General features: G+C 46.2%; 1 protein-coding gene and 1 non-coding gene across 4 annotated transcripts in view; both read right to left on the reverse strand.

Annotated features, from left to right (window-relative positions):
• BSDC1 (BSD domain containing 1) overlaps positions 1-17,634 on the reverse strand; it is a 30,097-nt gene that overhangs the window by 10,693 nt on the left and 1,770 nt on the right. For 2 of the 3 annotated variants that reach the window (XM_078331067.1, XM_002750575.7), the window contains exons 3-9: positions 11,990-12,106; positions 8,937-9,104; positions 5,432-5,486; positions 3,006-3,121; positions 2,498-2,566; positions 2,253-2,331; positions 529-1,008 (exon numbers count right to left, since the gene is read on the reverse strand). In XM_078331067.1, coding sequence (XP_078187193.1) covers positions 529-1,008; positions 2,253-2,331; positions 2,498-2,566; positions 3,006-3,121; positions 5,432-5,486; positions 8,937-9,104; positions 11,990-12,085 — 1,063 coding nt within the window. In that variant the 5' untranslated portion in view covers positions 12,086-12,106. Of the gene's footprint in view, positions 1-528; positions 1,009-2,252; positions 2,332-2,497; positions 2,567-3,005; positions 3,122-5,431; positions 5,487-8,936; positions 9,156-11,989; positions 12,107-17,634 lie in introns of all 3 variants that reach the window. The other variant, XM_003733399.6, reaches the window with a different exon arrangement.
• Positions 12,769-12,875, reverse strand: LOC118143350 (U6 spliceosomal RNA). Its single transcript, XR_004727577.2, has one exon. It is a non-coding gene; the product is annotated as a U6 spliceosomal RNA (small nuclear RNA).

Raw genomic sequence — 17,634 nt, forward strand, 5'->3', positions numbered from 1 at the left:
GAAGACCATTAACATCAGTGTCACTGGGATTCCCAAGCCAGGGTAAGGTTAAATTGTCCAAAAAGGTAGAAAATGGCAGTGTGCTAGTTAAGGGCATGGGCTTAGAGTTAGACCTGGGTCTGAATCTGGGCCTCCTGGCCATGTGAACTTAGGTAAGTTACCTAATATTTTTGGGCCTCACTTTCTTCATCTGTAAAATGAGGACAATAATACTGACCTCACTGGGTTGTGAAATATAAGTGAGAAATTAAGTGCCATATAACATATTTAGCATAGGATCAAACATCAAACTTGTTTTGTTGACTCTTAAGATGCCAACAGTTTTAAGATGCATTCTTATTTCAGAGATTATGTGCAACTTAGAATTAATGAAATATGTTAGCAAACAGTCAATATATGGCAGCTGTCATCATCGTCAGAAATGAAAAAAATCTGCTCACAGTATTCTAACAAGGGACAAGAGACAAATCTGCCTTGGGAAGCGGCCCTGACCCGCATAACCGTCTGGGCCTGGGGTTCCAGACCTACCTTTCTTTCCATTGTTGGAGGGTGTAGACTTCCCACTGTCCGAGTTCAGCTCAAACACCCGTAAGTCTGTGGGTGCCTCCTCCCTCAGAGTCTCTACTCTGGCTGGAGGTCTGGGCTCTGGGCCGCTGGGGTGGCCAGCAGGGGTTAGAGGCTTGGAGTGAACAGGGGGTGGGGGTCCAGTCTCACCCACATCCACAACCAGGCCCTGTTCCTCCAAAGATGCCTCTAGCAGCTTTTGGGACAGGTCCTTGGGCAGCACTGGTGCCTCAGGTGCAGCAGCAGGGTTGGCGATCTGTGTCACAAGGGAGATGCTCTCACTGCTCTCTGATGGAGTCACCTCTGCTGGGGGCTCAACTGAGGTCACCAGATTCTCTTCACAGGGGTTCTGGGGGCCAACTCCTCCTTCAGAGAATGTAGAAGTTTTGGCCACAGGAACCTTTCCTTCTTTTGGAGATGTGGGTGAAATGCCCATGAGCTCCTCTGAGGAGAAAGAAAGGGAGGGGCAAGAGGGAAATGTACCCTGGCCAGCCCTAAGACAACCTTGAAGCTCTCAGGTTCCCACCAAAGTTTACTCTGATCAAGACTCAAGCCGGGCATGGTGGTTCATACCTGTAATCCTAGCACTTTGGAAGGCCGAGGCAGGTGATCACCTGAGGTCAGGAGCTTTTGAGACCAGCCTGGCCAATATGGTGAAACCCCGACTCTACTAAAAATACAGAAAATATTAGCTGAGTGTGGTGGCACATGCCTGTAATCCCAGCTACTTGGGAGGCTGAGACAGGAGAACTGCTTGAACCTAGGAGGCAGAGGGTGCAGTGAGCAGAGATTGCACCACTGCACTCCAGCCTGGGCAATGGAGCAAGACTCTGTCTCAAAACAATAAAAAAGACTCAAGAGTGTCATTTAGCTCACCCCTTTGCCATCACAATGCTTCTGCAGACACTCCCTGCTAGTCAAAGTTCTGCTTAGCCATTGGATCTAATGTCTGGTGGGCTTCTAGCAATGCAGTCCAAGGGGCTGTTATTGATTAGAAAGCCAAGGCTGGAAAGTGAGTCAGTTTTGGGTTCAGGTTGGGTTCTGCTACATCCTAGTTTGGGTTCTGTTATGTCTGCTACACTGGGCAAGCCACCTAACTTTTAACTTCTTTTAACTTACTTTTATCCTTAAGAGGGGTAATGGCATTGTGGTAAGGACTCTATGTAAAGCTCTTAGTGCAGCCCGGACATATGGTATAAACACTTAAGAAATGCATTAATAGTATGTCATCCAGGAGGTTGCAACATGCTGTTCTAAGCTGAGCTACAGGTAGAGGATGCTCAGCTCCTTCCCTAACACAGTGGTTCCCAAACCAGCCTGGGCATTAATATTACCAGGGAGCTTGTTTAAAATACATGTCTGGCCGAATCTTTACAGTCTTCTTTACAAGGTGGGGAAGGGAAACTGGATTTTCAAGAAGCTCACCAGTGACTAAGCGGCAGCTGGTTCATGGGCTGACAGGGGAATCTGCACTGACTGACACATGTGATTTCTGTACCTAAATCAGAATTCCACTAGCCTTGTTCAACATCCCCTTGTTAGCTCCGCCTATCCTCAGCACATACAATGTGCTCATTCCCTACTCTTCCCTGATGGGCACCAAGTCTCTCCAGGCTTCAGAGAGCATGGCCCAGCCCAGAGTGCCCCACAAGACATGTCGCTTGCCCTCACCTCTCAACACCTCTTACCGTCCTCCTCCTCCCAGCCAGGCTCTTCAGAGATGCTCTGTTCCGCCCGCTGCTTCAGGACATCCCTCCGGGCCTGTTCCTGAGTGTGGGGGAGCAGATGGCCAGAGGCAGTCAGGGCGCCCTCTTCCCAGACCCTGGTCCTGATCCCAGAACTCTTGACACCCTGTATCCCTTTCTTCTCTCAATAAATCCAGCCTGCTTCCCCTAGGGTTGAGAGGGGACCTCCCCAGGCTAGACCAGCATACCTGCTCTAGCTGATGGACTTTATAGAAATACCGATGCCAGAATTCCGAGTGGGAAACAGCTGCTGGTACCTGGAGGGAGGGGAAAATGGAGGTTAGACTTTAGGAGTGTTTGTGTGGGGTCCGTGTCCCCAGACTTACCAGTCTGCTCCCATCCAGTATGGATTTCAGACCCATTAAGTGGCTTAGCAGTGATAGTTAGAGCACTTCCACCCCCACCAAAGTTTCAGGCAGACCCCCTTTCTGATCCAGGTTGGCCAAGGAGGGAGAAAACAACTCCTATCAGGCTTTGCTGGCCCTTCCAATTCTCACCATTCTCTGATTGCCAGAAGCCTGGCAAACCAGCTTCTCCCATGTGGGTTCTTGGCTTAGGATGTGGCTGGTCTGGGTCTACGGAGCCTCCCAGTGCCCTCTGGGCTAGATGGCTCCGCAGTGACTGTGAACATGTCCCTCCCACCTCCCAACACCTCAAGCCTGGAGCTGGCTGAGGCCCTGCAGGCTGGACCCTCACCATCTTGGTGTAGAGGGCCCGGATGGAGGGGCTGCCTACAAGGAGCTCTGAGATCTCCCCCTTCTTCTCCTCCAAGCAGAACTGGGAAAGCCAGGCTTCAAACAATTCCGGGGGCCCTGCAAAGGGACAGATGCTGATAGTCAGTTCCCTTGGACTGGGGAAAGAACCCCTGGCCTACATAAAATACCTAACGCCGGACATGGAAAATGAAGAAAGCCTGTGTGTTCAAAGGCACTTAGCCCAGGGTAGGGGGTCAGGCAGGGTGAAGGGGCGGGTGTGGTACCTGACTGATCTCCAGAAGGGCTGCAGTCTCCATTTTCTCATATCCCTGCTTGCTTTTTAGCCCTTGGCACCTGGCTACTGCATCTCCTCCTCTCCCAAACAGCTGTTCTCAGGACACATGACCCAAGCTGCCCAAGCCAACATCAATTTCTCTGTTTTCCCTCACGTGACCACCTCTGACCCTGGGGACCACTACCTTTCTCTTGAAGCCCTCTCCTGGCTTCTCACTCCTTTGTTATTTTCCTTCACTTCTCTGTTAGGTCCATCTGAGTCTCCGTTGGCTTCTCATTTTCCTTTCCTTTCCATATCTCTCTAGCTTTTTTTCCCCAAAATAATTGCCACTAAACCACAAGTTTCAACCTCATCCTCCCACTGATAATTCCTGTGTCTCTCTTTGCATCCCGGGCTACTCTCTGGGTCCTAGATCCAGAGATCCAGGTACCCCTGATACTTCTACCTGCAAACACACTGTGCACTAATTTTCCTTCCCACTTGGTTATCCGACAGGGTTATCCAACCTGGGGGCCATCCTGTCTCCTCCCTTATCCAATCACTCTAGATCACACTTCCTCAGTGTCTCATTTTTTAGAGATAGAGTCTTGTTCTGTCACCCAGGCTGGAGTGCAGTGGCGCAGCCTTGGCTCACTGCAACCTTGAACTTCTGGGTCCAAGTGATCCTCCTGCCTCAACCTTCTGAGTAGCTGAGGCTACAGGCATGCCATCATGCCTGGCTAACTTGTGCCTTTTATAAGCACAGTGTCCTCTTCATGCCACCTGACTCTTCCTAGATTCTGGCCTTACCCCGACACAGGATTCCTACCCGGCCTCCTAACTGGTCTTCCTGTCTTCTGTCTCTCCCTCTCTATTTCATTCTTCACAATGCTGCCCCATGGGCTGCTTTACAAATTGCAAACTCCAATCACCCCAGGCCTCAAAATCTTTCAATAGTTCTCTATGGGAGGGCTTTTTAAACTAGAGTCCAAGATGCGCTTCAAAGGGTCAAAAATTCCCATATTGCACAAAAAGTTTTGTGGAGAGAGGGCTTGTCATTTTTCAATAGATTTTTAAAGGACTTTGTGACTAAAGAGAGGTCTAGAGCTACTACTATGAGCCTTTTAGGCCAAAATTCCAACTGCCTGGTCTGGCACACAAAGCCCTTCACAATCTGCCTCCCACGAGCTGGTCTCACTGTCTTCACTTCCTCACACGTACCCTTTTACCTGGTGTTACCAAAAGGCAGGGTGCTCCCCACTCTCTTTGCCTGAATGCCCTTCCCCACTTCTCATAATGAAACTAGTTGACTTCTAATTTATCCTTAAAACCCCAACTCCAGCCAGGTGCAGTGGCTCACACCTGTAATCCCAGCACTTTGGAAGGCCAAGGCAGGTACATAACCTGAGGTTCGGAGTTCGAGACCAGCCTGACCAACATGGTGAAACCCTGTCTCTACTAAAAATATAAAAATTAGCCAGATGTGGTGGCAGGTGACTATAAGCCCAGCTGCTTGGGAGGCTGAGGCAGGAGAATCGCTAGAACCTGGGAGGCAGAGGTTGCAGTGAGCCGAGATCCCACCATTGCACTCCAGCTTGGGGGACAAAAAAAAAACCCAAAAAACTCAACTCCAGCATCACTTGCTAGGTTCTCAGGCCAGGAAGGGTGCCATTCCTCTGGGCTCCCGCTGCCCCATTGCTCTGTGGAAGCAATCAAGTGGATGCTACTCTCTAGTATCTCTGCTTTATTCACTGTTTCTGCTTTCTCCCTCTTAACGGCCAGTTCCTGGAGGGCTGGACCAGGTAGAGGGTTTGGTTCATTTCTGATCTCCAGTTCCCATGATGGGGTTTACTGCATGACAGGGGCTTAGCCAACAGGAGCTGAAGAGAAGGCAGGTGGGGCAGCAGGGATGGGAGGGAGGCTGAGCTGAGGAAGAGGGCTGACAGGGGCCAAGTCCCTGCAGGTGGGCAAGGACAGCTCAAGTTCAGGAAACAAATGAGAACATCAATCCACCCACACAGTATAAGTTACACATTACTCTGGTCCCTCTACATAGGGAGTGCCCGGCCTCTGCTGAAACAAACAGGGCCCATGACCCAGACCCCCTCAGTCTACTTGCCCTAGAAGCCCACCCCTCACTGCTACCCTCTCACCATCTGGTTCATTGCAGTAGGTGGCTGGGTCCGACTGCAGGCTATAAAGGCGAGCCTGTAAGAAAAAGAGAAGAGGAAACAAATTCTGAGGTGCTGGACATAGAAAGCACCCTTTCTCTGTCAGGATACTCAGTCAACCACAACCCAGCTTCTCCCTTGTAGGCTGGGATACCCACAAGGCACTTGTTAATTAGCACTGTGGCACATAGTGGGGTTCCCAGAAAAATGGCCTTTCGCCCAGTATTCCACCCCAGGAACTAAGATGTACTTTCTTAGTAACTGTATACTGCTTAAGCAGGCTACAAAATTACTGAGATAAAATGCTTTTTACTTTGGGAGGCCGAGATGGGTAGATCACAAGGTTGGGAGATGGACCATCCTGGCTAACATGGTGAAACCCCGTCTCTACTAAAAATATAAAAAAATTAGCTGGGTGTGGTGGTGCACGCCTGTAGTCCCAGCTACTCAGGAGGCTGAGGCAGGAGAATTGCTTGAGCCCAGGAGGCAGAAATTGCAGTGAGCCGAAATTGTGTGACTGCACTACAGCCTGGTTGACAGTGCAAGACTCCCATCTCAAAAAAAAAAAATGCTTTTTAGTAAGTGAAATCGAAAAATGTTAGCCAATATATTAATAAAGTCAAAATTTAGGGAAAAAATTTAAAGTAACGCAATTCCCCTCACATTAAAACCCTTCAAGAATTTTTAAATTCTATAGCCAGTCTACCAAGTTACATTCCCACTAAGACCACAAGTTGGCAAACTTAGCTGGTAAAGACAAAGTCCACCTTCCTTCCTCAGTATTGCAGGAAGCATGGGCTGTCTGTAAGTGGTTTTGGTGATAATTGACTGTCATTATAACTCAAAATCTTATCTATCAAACATTTTCACAATTCCACTCACTTGTAAGTGGTGACACTAATCCTAGTGCTAAGAAACATACTTGAAAAATCAGTACTTTTGGAACAGAAGTTCAATATGGGCTGGGCGCCATGGCTCATGCCTGTAATCCCAGTACTTTGGGAGGCTGAATTGGGTGGATCGCTTCAGGTCAGGAGTTCAAAACCAGCCTGGCCAACATAGTGAAACCCAGTCTCTATTAAAAATACAAAAATTAGCCAGGCACGGTGGTGTGCACCTGTAATTCCAGCTACTTGGGAGGCTGAGGCAGGAGAATCGCCTGAACCCAGGAGGTAGAAGTTGCAGTAAGCCAAGATGGCTCCACTGCACTCCAGCCTGGGTGACACAACGAGACTGTCTCAACAACAATTAAAAACAAAACAAAAAAAGAAGTTCAATGTGATAAAATGCTATGAAGCCAACCTAGGTAACATGGGGAAATCCTGTTTCTACAACAAGTACAAAAATTAGCAGGACATGGTGATGTATGCCTATAGTCCCAGCTACTCAGGAGGCTGAGGTGGGTGGAGCACCTGAGCCCAGGAGATGGAGGCTGCTGTGAGCTGTGATCACACCACTGCACTCCAGCCTGGAGGACAGAGTGAGACCCTATCTCAAAAACAAAAACGAAAACAAAACAAAAAAGAACAATGCAGCTACAAAGAAGGCCCAACTCCCATGACATTATATTGTGAATTTAGAAGAAAACACTCTGTGAAATAGAAAATACAATGTGGCCAGGTGTGGTACCTCAAGCCTATAATCCCAGCACTTTAGGAGGCTGAGGTACGAGGATCACTTGAGCCCAAGGGTTTGAGACCAGCCTGGGCAGCATAGGGAGACCTTGTCTCTGCAAGGAAAAAAAAAGCTGGGCGGGCATGGTGGTGCACACCTGTGGTCCCCACTACTAGGAATACTAGGGAGGTTGAGGCAGGAGGAACATTTGAGCCCAGGAGGTTGAGACTGCAGTGAGCTGGGATCATGCCACTGCACTCCAGTCTGAGTAGTCAGACCTTGTCTCAAAAAAAAAAAAAAAAAAAAAAGGAGGAAAAAAAGCAGCAAAAATATGCTACTGTGGTTGTTGGCTTTAAGTGCTCTGAAGACACCCCTCTCCGCTTACCCATACATTTATTACTGGAATGACTCTAAATACACAAATGTGGAAGATTATGCCTCTAAAAATGCTCTCCACAGTGTTCCTTATTATGCCTGAAAGCTGAAAGGAATCCAAATATGTAACATGAAGGAAATAATGGAATAAATAATGCTATATTCACTTGTAAGAATTTAGAGACATTAAGGCCAGGTGCAGTGGCTCACGCCTGTAATCCCAGCACTTTGGGAAACCAGGGTGGAAGGGTCACACTTGAGCCCAGGCATTTGAGACCAGCCTGGGCAACATAGTGAAACCCTGTTTCTACCGAAAAAATTTTTAAGAATTAGTTGGGTGTGGTGCTTCACACCAGTGGTCCCAGCTACTCAGGAGACTGAGGTGGAAGGACCCTTGAGCCTGGAAAGTTGAGGCTACAATGAGCCGTGATTGTGCCACTGAGCCCAGAGAGAGCTTGGGTGATAGAATGAGACCCTGTTTCATTAAAAAAAAAAAAAGATGATGATTAAGAAAGATGGCCAGGCGTGGTGGCTCATGCCTGTAATCCCAGCACTTTGGGAGGCCGAGGCGGGTGGATCACAAGGTCAAGAGATTGAAACCATCCTGGCTAACATGATGCAACCCCTTCTCTACTAAAAAAAATTACAAAAATTAGCTGGGCGTGGTGGTGCACGCCTGTAGTCCCAGCTACTCAGGAGGCTGAGGCAGGAGAATTGCTTGAACCCGGGAGGCGGAGGTTGCAGTGAGCTGAGATCGCGCCACTGTACTCTAGCCTGGCGCCTGGTGACAGAGCAAAACACTGTCTCAAAAAAAAAAAAAAAAAAAGAAAGATGCTAAGTTTATTGGCTTTTTAAAAGTAGGTTACAAAGCTGCATGTATAAAATGTATTTTGTTAAAAAGAAAAACAACAAACTATCCTTACCTGTGTTTACAAACAAAAACAAATGTAAGGTTATGCCGGGCGCGGTGGCTCACGCCTGTAATCCCAGCACTTTGGGAGGCCGAGGCGGGTGGATCACGAGGTCAAGAGATCGAGACCATCCTGGTCAACATGGTGAAACCCCGTCTCTACTAAAAAAATTACAAAAAATTAGCTGGGCACGGTGGTGCATGCCTGTAATCCCAGCTACTTAGGAGGCTGAGGCAGGAGAATTTCCTGAACCCAGGAGGTGGAGGTTGCGGTGAGCCGAGATCGCGCCATTGCACTCCAGCCCGGGTAAACAAGAGCGAAACTCCGTCTCAAAAAAAAAAAAAAAAAAAAAAAAAAGTAAGGTTATATACCAATTAAGAAATCAGGAGTTCTCTTTGGGTGATGCAATTATGAGTTTTAAAATAATTATCTTGTCCTTGCTTACCTGTATTTTCTGATTTACTATGAATAATATACCCGTATTTATTTTTTGGCCTGAACATGGGCTGGTTTTTTGAGTACCAATTGGAAGTTCAAGCCCAGGTTACAGATGTTAGGCATCTGTAAGGGAGGCTGTTAGTGAATACCTTGGTGCCATCATAGGGCTCAGCTGTGCCAGACGGTGTGCCCATCAGGGTGATGACATCGCAGTCGATGGTTTTGTCTGGCGAGGGGGCAAAGGTGTCTGAGATCACCCCCAGGAAGTCAGACAACCCCTTCTTCATCTTCTCAGTTGCTCCCGAGGAGCCTTCCGTCTGTATAGAGAATGGGCAGAGGAAGCAAGTGCCCCGGGAACAGGCTGCAATCTGGGGTATGGGGGTAAAACATTGGGGCAGAGGTGTACCGTGTGTTGGGGGACCAGGAAAGTGCTCATGACCCTTCACCCATCTCTGGGGCTGGAGAAGGAGAGGGAGGAAGCAAGGGTCCCCCATCCTCCAAGTGGGGCTGCAGAACATAGCCATGGTAGGCCTGTGTAGATCAGAGCAGAGATCTTTGATTGGCTGTTTCATCAAAATTTCAAGGCCAGTCAGGCTGGTCAAACTTGGCCAGAGAAGGTCCATGCCATAGACTTATCAGTGGGGAAGAGGGCCTATGGGTAGGGTGACGCAAAGGGTACTAGCTTTGGAGTTAAACATGAATTTGAATCCTAGCTCTACCACTTGTTAATCATGAGACCAAACCCTCTCTGAACCTCAGTTTCCTTATCTGTAAAATTCGGCTAAGTATACATCCATCATCAGTGGCTGGGCGCAGTGGCTCACGCCTGTAATCCCAGCACTTTGGGAGGCCGAGGTGGGCAGATCATAGGTCAGGAATTCAAGACCAGCCTGGCCAATATAGTGAAATCCTGTCTCTACTAAAAATACAAAAAATTAGCTGGGCATGGTGGCAGGTGCCTATAGTCCCAGCTACTCAGGAGGTGGAGGGAGGAGGATTGCTTGATTCTGGGAGGCGGAGGTTGCAGTGAGCCAAGATCTCGCCATTGCATTCAAGCCTGGGCGACAGAGCAACACTCTGTCTCAAAAAAAAAAAAAAAAAGCATACATCCTTCATAGGGTTACCATGAAGATTAAAAGATAGGGCATGGACAATGCCTGGCACACAGAATACACTTAATAAACAGCAGCACTGTAATATTACAATTTCATCATCATCATTGCTTGGGAAATAGAATACTTTGTACAACAGTTTGGAAACATGGGCAGGATTACAACAGATAGCCTTGGCTTGCCTGGGACCAAGTGAGGGTCACTATATAGACCAGTGCAGAATGCCCTCCAGCAGGCAGGGAAAGGGTGCTGAGAACAGGGTCAGGCTCTAAAAACCTCATGGAAAATTATAATATTTATCTTGATTAAGCTGCCCAAGCATTTTAAATCTATGATGCCTGGCACATACTGTTACAGGTAACAATATTTGTCGAATGAAAAAAAAAGAATAAATGAATGAAATAAACTAGTTAATATCTCTGCTTTGGCTAGACTTATGGCAGTTCAGCAGGGTTACAACTTGTTATTCATGTTCATCAGAAGCTGTGGTAAGCAGGTGGAGGACAGTATTTTACAAGAGGATTCAGCAAAATAAGCTTGACTAAAAATATTCCATGGCTGGGAGTGGTGGCTCATGCCTGTAATCCAAGCACTTTGGAGGCCAAGGCGGGCAGATCACCTGAGGTCGGGAGTTCAAGACCAGCCTAAGCAACATGGTGAAACCCCGTCTTAAAAAAAAAAAATTCCAAAACTCATTTTTCATAACATGAGTAATTAATTACAAGATAATTGATTCAGCGGGTGATCAAATTAAGAAGCTGCGATCTGTTCCAATGCTAAAGGAAAAACCGTAATATAAAAAACAGTGCGCTTTACCTCACTGGAAGCTTCAGAACTTTGGGGAAATAGCTTTGACCACAATTTTTACTTCTCATGCTGACTTTAGACTCTAACTTCCATCTTATAAGAGGTTTCCACTGTACATTTCTGATTAATAACAGTATTGTGGGGGAGGGGGACAAGGACTGAAAAACTATCTGTGGGGTACTATTTGGTGATGAGTTCGTTAGAAGCTCAAACCTCAGCATATACACAATATACCCACCTAACAAACCTGCACGTATCCCCTGAATCTAAAATTAGAAAACAACAAACTAGCCAGGCATGCTAAATCATGCCTGTAATCCCAGCACTTCGGGAGGCAGATGCAGGTGGATCAGTTGAGCTCATGAGTTTGAGACCAGCCTGGGAAACAGGGTAAAACCCCATCTCTACAAAAAATACAAAAATTAGCCAGATGTGGTGGCATGCGCCTGTACTCTCAGATATTCAGGAGGCTGAGGTGGGAGGATCACTTGAGCCCAGAAGGCAAAGGCTGCAGTGAGCTGAGATCGTGCCATTGCACTCCACCCTGGGTGACACAGCGAGACCCCATCTCAAAACAACAACATCAAGAACAAACAGTAAGAAAAGTGGGTACAACACTTCTGGAGGGCAGTTTTGAGTAGATAGTAAAAGGCTTACACTAATCATTCTGTGATACCTTCCACTGTTTTATTATAAAGAAAATATTATGGCAATGGGCAGTTTTAGCAATGAGAATGTTTACTGTAGCTCTGTGTAGAATACTGGAAAAAACTGAAATAGGAAAGCAGCAACTGGTTCAATCCACATAGTGGAATATCACACCACTTATTACACCCTAGAACAAGTTTTGCAATTTAAGTAAAAAAATAGGCTACAAAACATGGTATTCAGTTGATGCCAGTTTTGAAAAAAAAAAAGTATACATAAGGGATATACCACCAAAATATTAACAGTAGTTATCTTTGGGAGATGGAGTTATGGATGTCTCTAGGTCTTTCTTCCTTTTTTTCATTCTCTTTTCTTTTACTTGAATTTATAAATTGTCAACAATGAATGACTTTGCTAATGCAAAACATTTGCTAAAACAATAAGTAAGTGGGAAAACTATTACTTAAAATAATTTGTTTGGCTGCCAGACACAATTCCTTCAAAATGGGAGGAAAAGTAATCTGCATATTTTTCTCCATAGGGAAAAATAATCACCTAAAGGTAGAAAGGTTGGGAGCCCAGGGCAGGACAGGTTGCAAGGGGCCGTTACTTGTGAGGGTTTGGGTGGTACTCACAGCCAGCTTCTCCTTGACCACATTGGCCGTGGCTGCGATGGTACAGGCCGTGTCATGCTGCACCACCTGTGTAAACTCTGTCAGGTCCCGCTTCATGAACTCCAAGGCTTCAGAGGACTGTGGGAAGACAGAGAGGGATGCCAGGGCCAGCTAGCCCCAACACCCCTTGTTCCTGTTCCCTGTGCTTCTTCAGTACCAGACAGACACATGGAAATCTCAAATGGCATGGGAGCTTGGGCTCAGAAACAATGCTCACTTGTCCCAATTCCATGGTTTGGGATTACCTGACAGCAGAGAGCGAAGGGGAATTTCCTGTGACTCCGAGCATGAGGACTGAGTCTCAGCCTAGGCACTCACAAGCTATGTGGCCATGAGTAAGTCTCATCTAGTTCTCATTTTTCTCCTATAAAATGAGGGAGGTAACCTACCCAGATCAGAAATTCTCAAGAGCAAACTGGGGAAGTGGGGGCATAGTCTGAAAATAATACGGACTTTGATGAATGGCTTTGATATGCTTTAAATCATGATATTCATATCAGGTTTCAAATAACATAAAAAAAGTATGTGATTTTTTTATCAAAGGAAAGTATTTCTATTATTACTTTTGTTTCAGGGAAATTCAGTTGAAATATGAGGTAGTATGTGTAGTCATTTGCCTTCAGGTTTAAGAAAATGTATTAGTAACAGCAATAGCTTAGAAAAGCTTTTATGAGTAATTCTTTTTATCTATTTATTTACTTTTCTTATTTTACTTACATTTTTTTAAATAAACTAAAAAAAATAATATGGAACGCTTCATGAAGCTTCGTGTCATCCTTGTGCAGGGGCCATGCTAATCTTCTCCGTACTGTTCCAATTTTAGTGTATGTGCTGCTGAAGCGAGCACATGAGTAATTCTTACAATTTAATATCAGTAAAACGACATGTGATTTTACATTCAGTAAAGGGAGGAAGCGGTCAAGACAAAGATCAGATTCTCTTGGAGGCCTTCTTGGTTCTACCATCCCAAGGTTCTATTCACATACAAAGCTCCTATGGGCAGAATTCATATTTGTTTCTGTTAAACCAATCTGCTTCTCAGCCTGCACCCAGACCTCAGTTGAGATAGCAGGCCCTCAGCTCACTTCTAGGTCTTATCCTGTCTTGCTTGAGACTCACCCACTCTAGGATGCCTTTCTGGAGTATCTCAGTGGCCACTCTCCCAGCAAGTCCTCTCATTTTACACAGGAATAATCACCTGCATGTTTTTGTTGAGACGGAGTCTCACTTCGTTGCCCAGACAGGAGTGCAATGACCCGATCACGGCTTACTGCAACCTCCGCCTCCCAGATTCAAACAATTCTTCTGCCTCAGCCTCCCAAGTAGCTGGGATTACAGGACCCCGCCACCACACCTGGCTGTATTTTTAGTAGAGACGGGGTTTCACCATATTGGTCAGGCTGGTCTTGAACTCCTGACATCGTGATCTGCCCGCCTAGGCCTCCCAAAGTGCTGGGATTACAGACGTGAGCCACCATGCCTGGCCGTCACCTGCATTTTTTTAAAGCATGTTTTTGAGCACACCTGTGGTTTGTTCTTCTGGGAAGGGCCTGCCCGCTTTCATTAGCTTGGGAAGTTTCTGAATGGGACAGTCTCAGGTATCAGCTACAGGCTTCTCTGGAGGTGGTAAACATGCCTCCAATTGACTCAGGATTCCTTAATTGGGGGTGGAGGGGTGATTTATTTTGATTAAAAATTTTTAAAATATTTCATGGTACCATAAGATTGTGCCTCAGGTCATTTACCGATTCACTCTTTCCATCCACACTGCTACCACCTTAGTCCAGGTCAACTTGCTCTTTCATCTGGATTCCTCCCAGGTTGTCTCAGCTACCTCTACTTCATTCTCCTTATTTCACCCAGTGCATGCTTTGTCTGTCAGGGCAGATCACGCTGCTTTACACTCTTGAAGTTTACACACTATCCTAAAGGCATGTTGAAAATCCACCTTTACTTACAAGGCCTATATAACCTGGCTTCTGGCAGACTAGCATCCACTGCCACTGTGCCCTTCACTGACACAGCTGGCCTTCCTCAAGTTTCTAAAATACCCTAGCATCTGCTCTGCCTCAGGGTATCTTAACACATTATTTCCTCTCCCTGATACAGAGTTATAACTCTTCAAAATAAACAAGTGGGCAAACACAATGAAGGAACCCTTTTACCTGGAAAACACTTGTTCATCCTTAAAGTCTATGCTTCATTTCCCTAGAGAAGCTTCCCTGCTGCCTCCTCAGGCTCAGCTGACCCTCCCTGCTTTATCTCTTCTTTAACATTTGTCATACTTTAGACTTCTGATGACCGGTTCAATGTCTGCCTTCCTGGATAAACTGTGAGTTCTGTGAACACATATCCTATATGTTTTGTTCCCTCATGGTTCCTCAGCGTCTGACACAGAGCATATAGTAGGTGCTCGAAAAATGTTTGTTAAATTTACATGGACCACTGAAATTTCAATTATGTAACCATTTGTGTGACTATTTAGTATATGGTTGTCTTCCCGCTAGACTGTGAGCTCTGAGCAGACAGTATGAACAGACATTGCCCTCAAGCAGGTCACAGTCTACTGGGGAAAATGCTTCCATAATAGTGCTGATGTGCAAGGGCAGAGCAGTAGCCACTGTACTATGGGGAGGTTGGGAAGATGTGGTGACTGGAGGCCTCGAATGGACCCTTAAAGAATGAAAAGGAGTTAGTCAAAAAGTATTGACAGGGCCCAGGTGCAGTGGCTGACGCCCGTACTCCCAACACTTTGCGAAGTCGAGGCAGGAGGACTGCTTGAGCCCAGGAGTTTGAGACCAGTTTGGACATCATGGCAAAACCACACAAAAAAAATTAGCCAGGTGTGGTGGCGCACACTTGTAGTCCCAGCTACCCAGGAAGCTGAGGTGGGAGAATCACCTGAGAACGGGTGGTCGAACAGCTGCAGTGGGCTGTAATCATGCCACTGCACTCCAGCCTGGATAAAAGAGTGAGACACTGTCTCAAACAAAACAAAACAAAACAGAACAGGAGTTAGCTAAGGAATATTGACATGGGGTTTACTGACGCCTACAAACATTACAGTCCTGATAGACATAAATGTGAAGCAGGAGTGGTGAGGAATAAACCTGGAGAGGTTGCCAAGGGCAACCAGGGTCAGCCCTATGGATGATGGGGAGCCACCAAAGGTTTGAAGTGGGTGGGACATGAGATTTGTCTTTTCAATAAATCACTCCAGTGACTGGAATGGAGAAAAGGTTCAGAGGCGAGAAAAGCAGAAGAGGAAGGAAGAACAATCAGGAGGCTACTGCAAAAATCCAGGGGAAAAAAAAATAGAAGAATATGAATAAAGATAGTGCTAGTAAAGATGGAGAGGATGAGACTGGTTCAAGAGATAGTAAGCAGAAGTTGGATTTGGTAACTGAACAGGTATGTTGACTGAGGGCTAGAAAAGAATCATGTTACAAAAGCCGAGAGAGTAGAGTTTCAAGAAAGGGAGTGATCACTAGTGTCAAATGTAGCAGAAAGCTCCAGGAAGATAAGGGCTGAAAACTACCCACTGGATTTGGCAACCAGTAGGTGAAGCTGAGTGTGAGTATAGATAAGTTTATAGGTGGTGGCTTCGAGGGTGAGGAGGGAGTTAAAGATCCTGTTTCTTGACCTCAAATTTCAAAACGTAAACAAGGTTGTCTCCTGGAAGGGAAGGGAATAAAGTGGCTAAGTAGGGGACCCGAGGGAAGAGAGGTTTTGGGAACGTTTCTGAAGTCAAGGGGAGGAGAAGCAAATTGGAGACTGAAGAGTATGTGAGCCCAGATGAGGTTGGGGAATCTGTGATGGAACCAAAGAGCAATGTGCTTTTCTCCTTTTAATTTTTTCTTTTGGGTAAGTATATAGAGCAACAATGTACCTTTCTCTAACAATGTGTATGCACAAGTATTTGTGTCAGTCATACTGCCCTTGACAATACACAGGAAGAAGTAAGGAGCAGAGGAAAGCAGATGATAGCACCATCTCATAGCTGTGGTCTCCAGGGCAACGTATTCTAAGGAGTGCTGAGAAGTGAGTGGTCTAGATGGAGCTAGAATGGGACATAAAAATAAGAAAGCACCAAAAGACCAAGAAAAAAAATGGAAAGAAAAAACAGATTGGTGGTGGTATCTAAGAAGTTTTCCCGTCAGCCTGAGCACTTAATAAGTAACAGCTAATCTTACATAGCACTTACTGTATGCTAGGTACTGTTCTTAATGTTTTACATATATTAACATTTAACCCTCACTACAATCTCATTAGGTATTGTTAGTATCCCCATTTTACAGAAGAGAAACTGAGGCCTAGAGGGTTAAAAACTTGCCCAAGAGGCCAGGGGTGGTGGCTCACACCTGTAATCCTAGCACTTTGGGAGGCAGAGGTGGGTGGATCACCTGAGGTCAAGAGTTCCAGACCAGCGTGGCCAACATGGTGAACCCTGTCTACACTAAAAAATATATAAAAATTAGCCGGGCTTGGTGGCACATGCCTGTAATCCCAGCTACTTGAGATGCTGAGGCAGGAGAATTGCTTGAACCTGGAAGCCCAGGAGGCGGAGGTTGCAGTGAGTCCAGAGATTGCACCACTGCACTCCAGCCTGGGTGACAGAGCCAGACTCCATCTTAAATAACAAAACAAAACAAAAAACTTGCCCAAGGTCATATAAGAATAAGAAGGTAAAAAAGGGGAAATTAAGTCTTCTCTTTCCAAAAAGGCATAAACAACTCCTATCTCCAACCCCACCCCAGCTTTTAACTGGGAATTCCCCAAGAATTAAGATGGAATGCTGGCCAACTATCTATTTTTCTTTTCTTTTTTTTTTTTTTTCTTTGAGACGGAGTTTCACTCTTGTTACCCAGGCCGGACTGCAATGGCATGATCTTGGCTCACCGCAACCTCCGCCTCCTGGGTTCTGGCAATTCTCCTGCCTCAACCTCCTGAGTAGCTGGGATTACAGGCACACGCCACCATGCCCAGCTAATTTTTTGTATTTTTTTTTTAGTAGAGATGGGGTTTCACCATGTTGACCAGGATAGGATGGTCTCGATCTCTTGACCTCGTTATCCACCCGCCTCGGCCTCCCAAAGTGCTGGGATTACAGGCTTGAGCCACCGCGCCCGGCCCTCTATTTTTCATAAGTTATGTTAAGACCAACCTTGAGAGAAACACAGGAGGCCCTTATGCAACATTTGCTGAATGAATGTCAGATTTTCCTGCTAGGAAATTACCCAGTAGGTAACATGCTACTTTCGGGTCTCTATCAAATGTTAGAGTGCAATCCCCTCTCTTAGTCCTTATCAGCAACATAAACAGCTCAGGGCATTCTCAGATTTTCTGGGCCATTGCTGAGAGTCTGTCAAGGAGTCCCCAGCCTAGCTAGGGGAAGAATAAAAACACTCCCAGATGTCTGGGTGTGGTGGTTCAAGCCTGTAATCCCAGAACTTTATGGGAGGCTGAGGCTGGCAGCTCACCTGAGGTGAGGGGTTCAAAACCAGTCTGGCCAACATGACAAAACCCCATTTCTACTAAAAATCCAGAAATTAGCCAGGAGTGGTGGCACATGCCTGTAATCCCAGCTACTTGGGAGGCTGAGGCAC

This window comes from Callithrix jacchus, chromosome 7 (genome assembly GCF_049354715.1).
Source record: "Callithrix jacchus isolate 240 chromosome 7, calJac240_pri, whole genome shotgun sequence".
NCBI classification, from domain to species: Eukaryota; Metazoa; Chordata; class Mammalia; order Primates; family Cebidae; genus Callithrix; species Callithrix jacchus.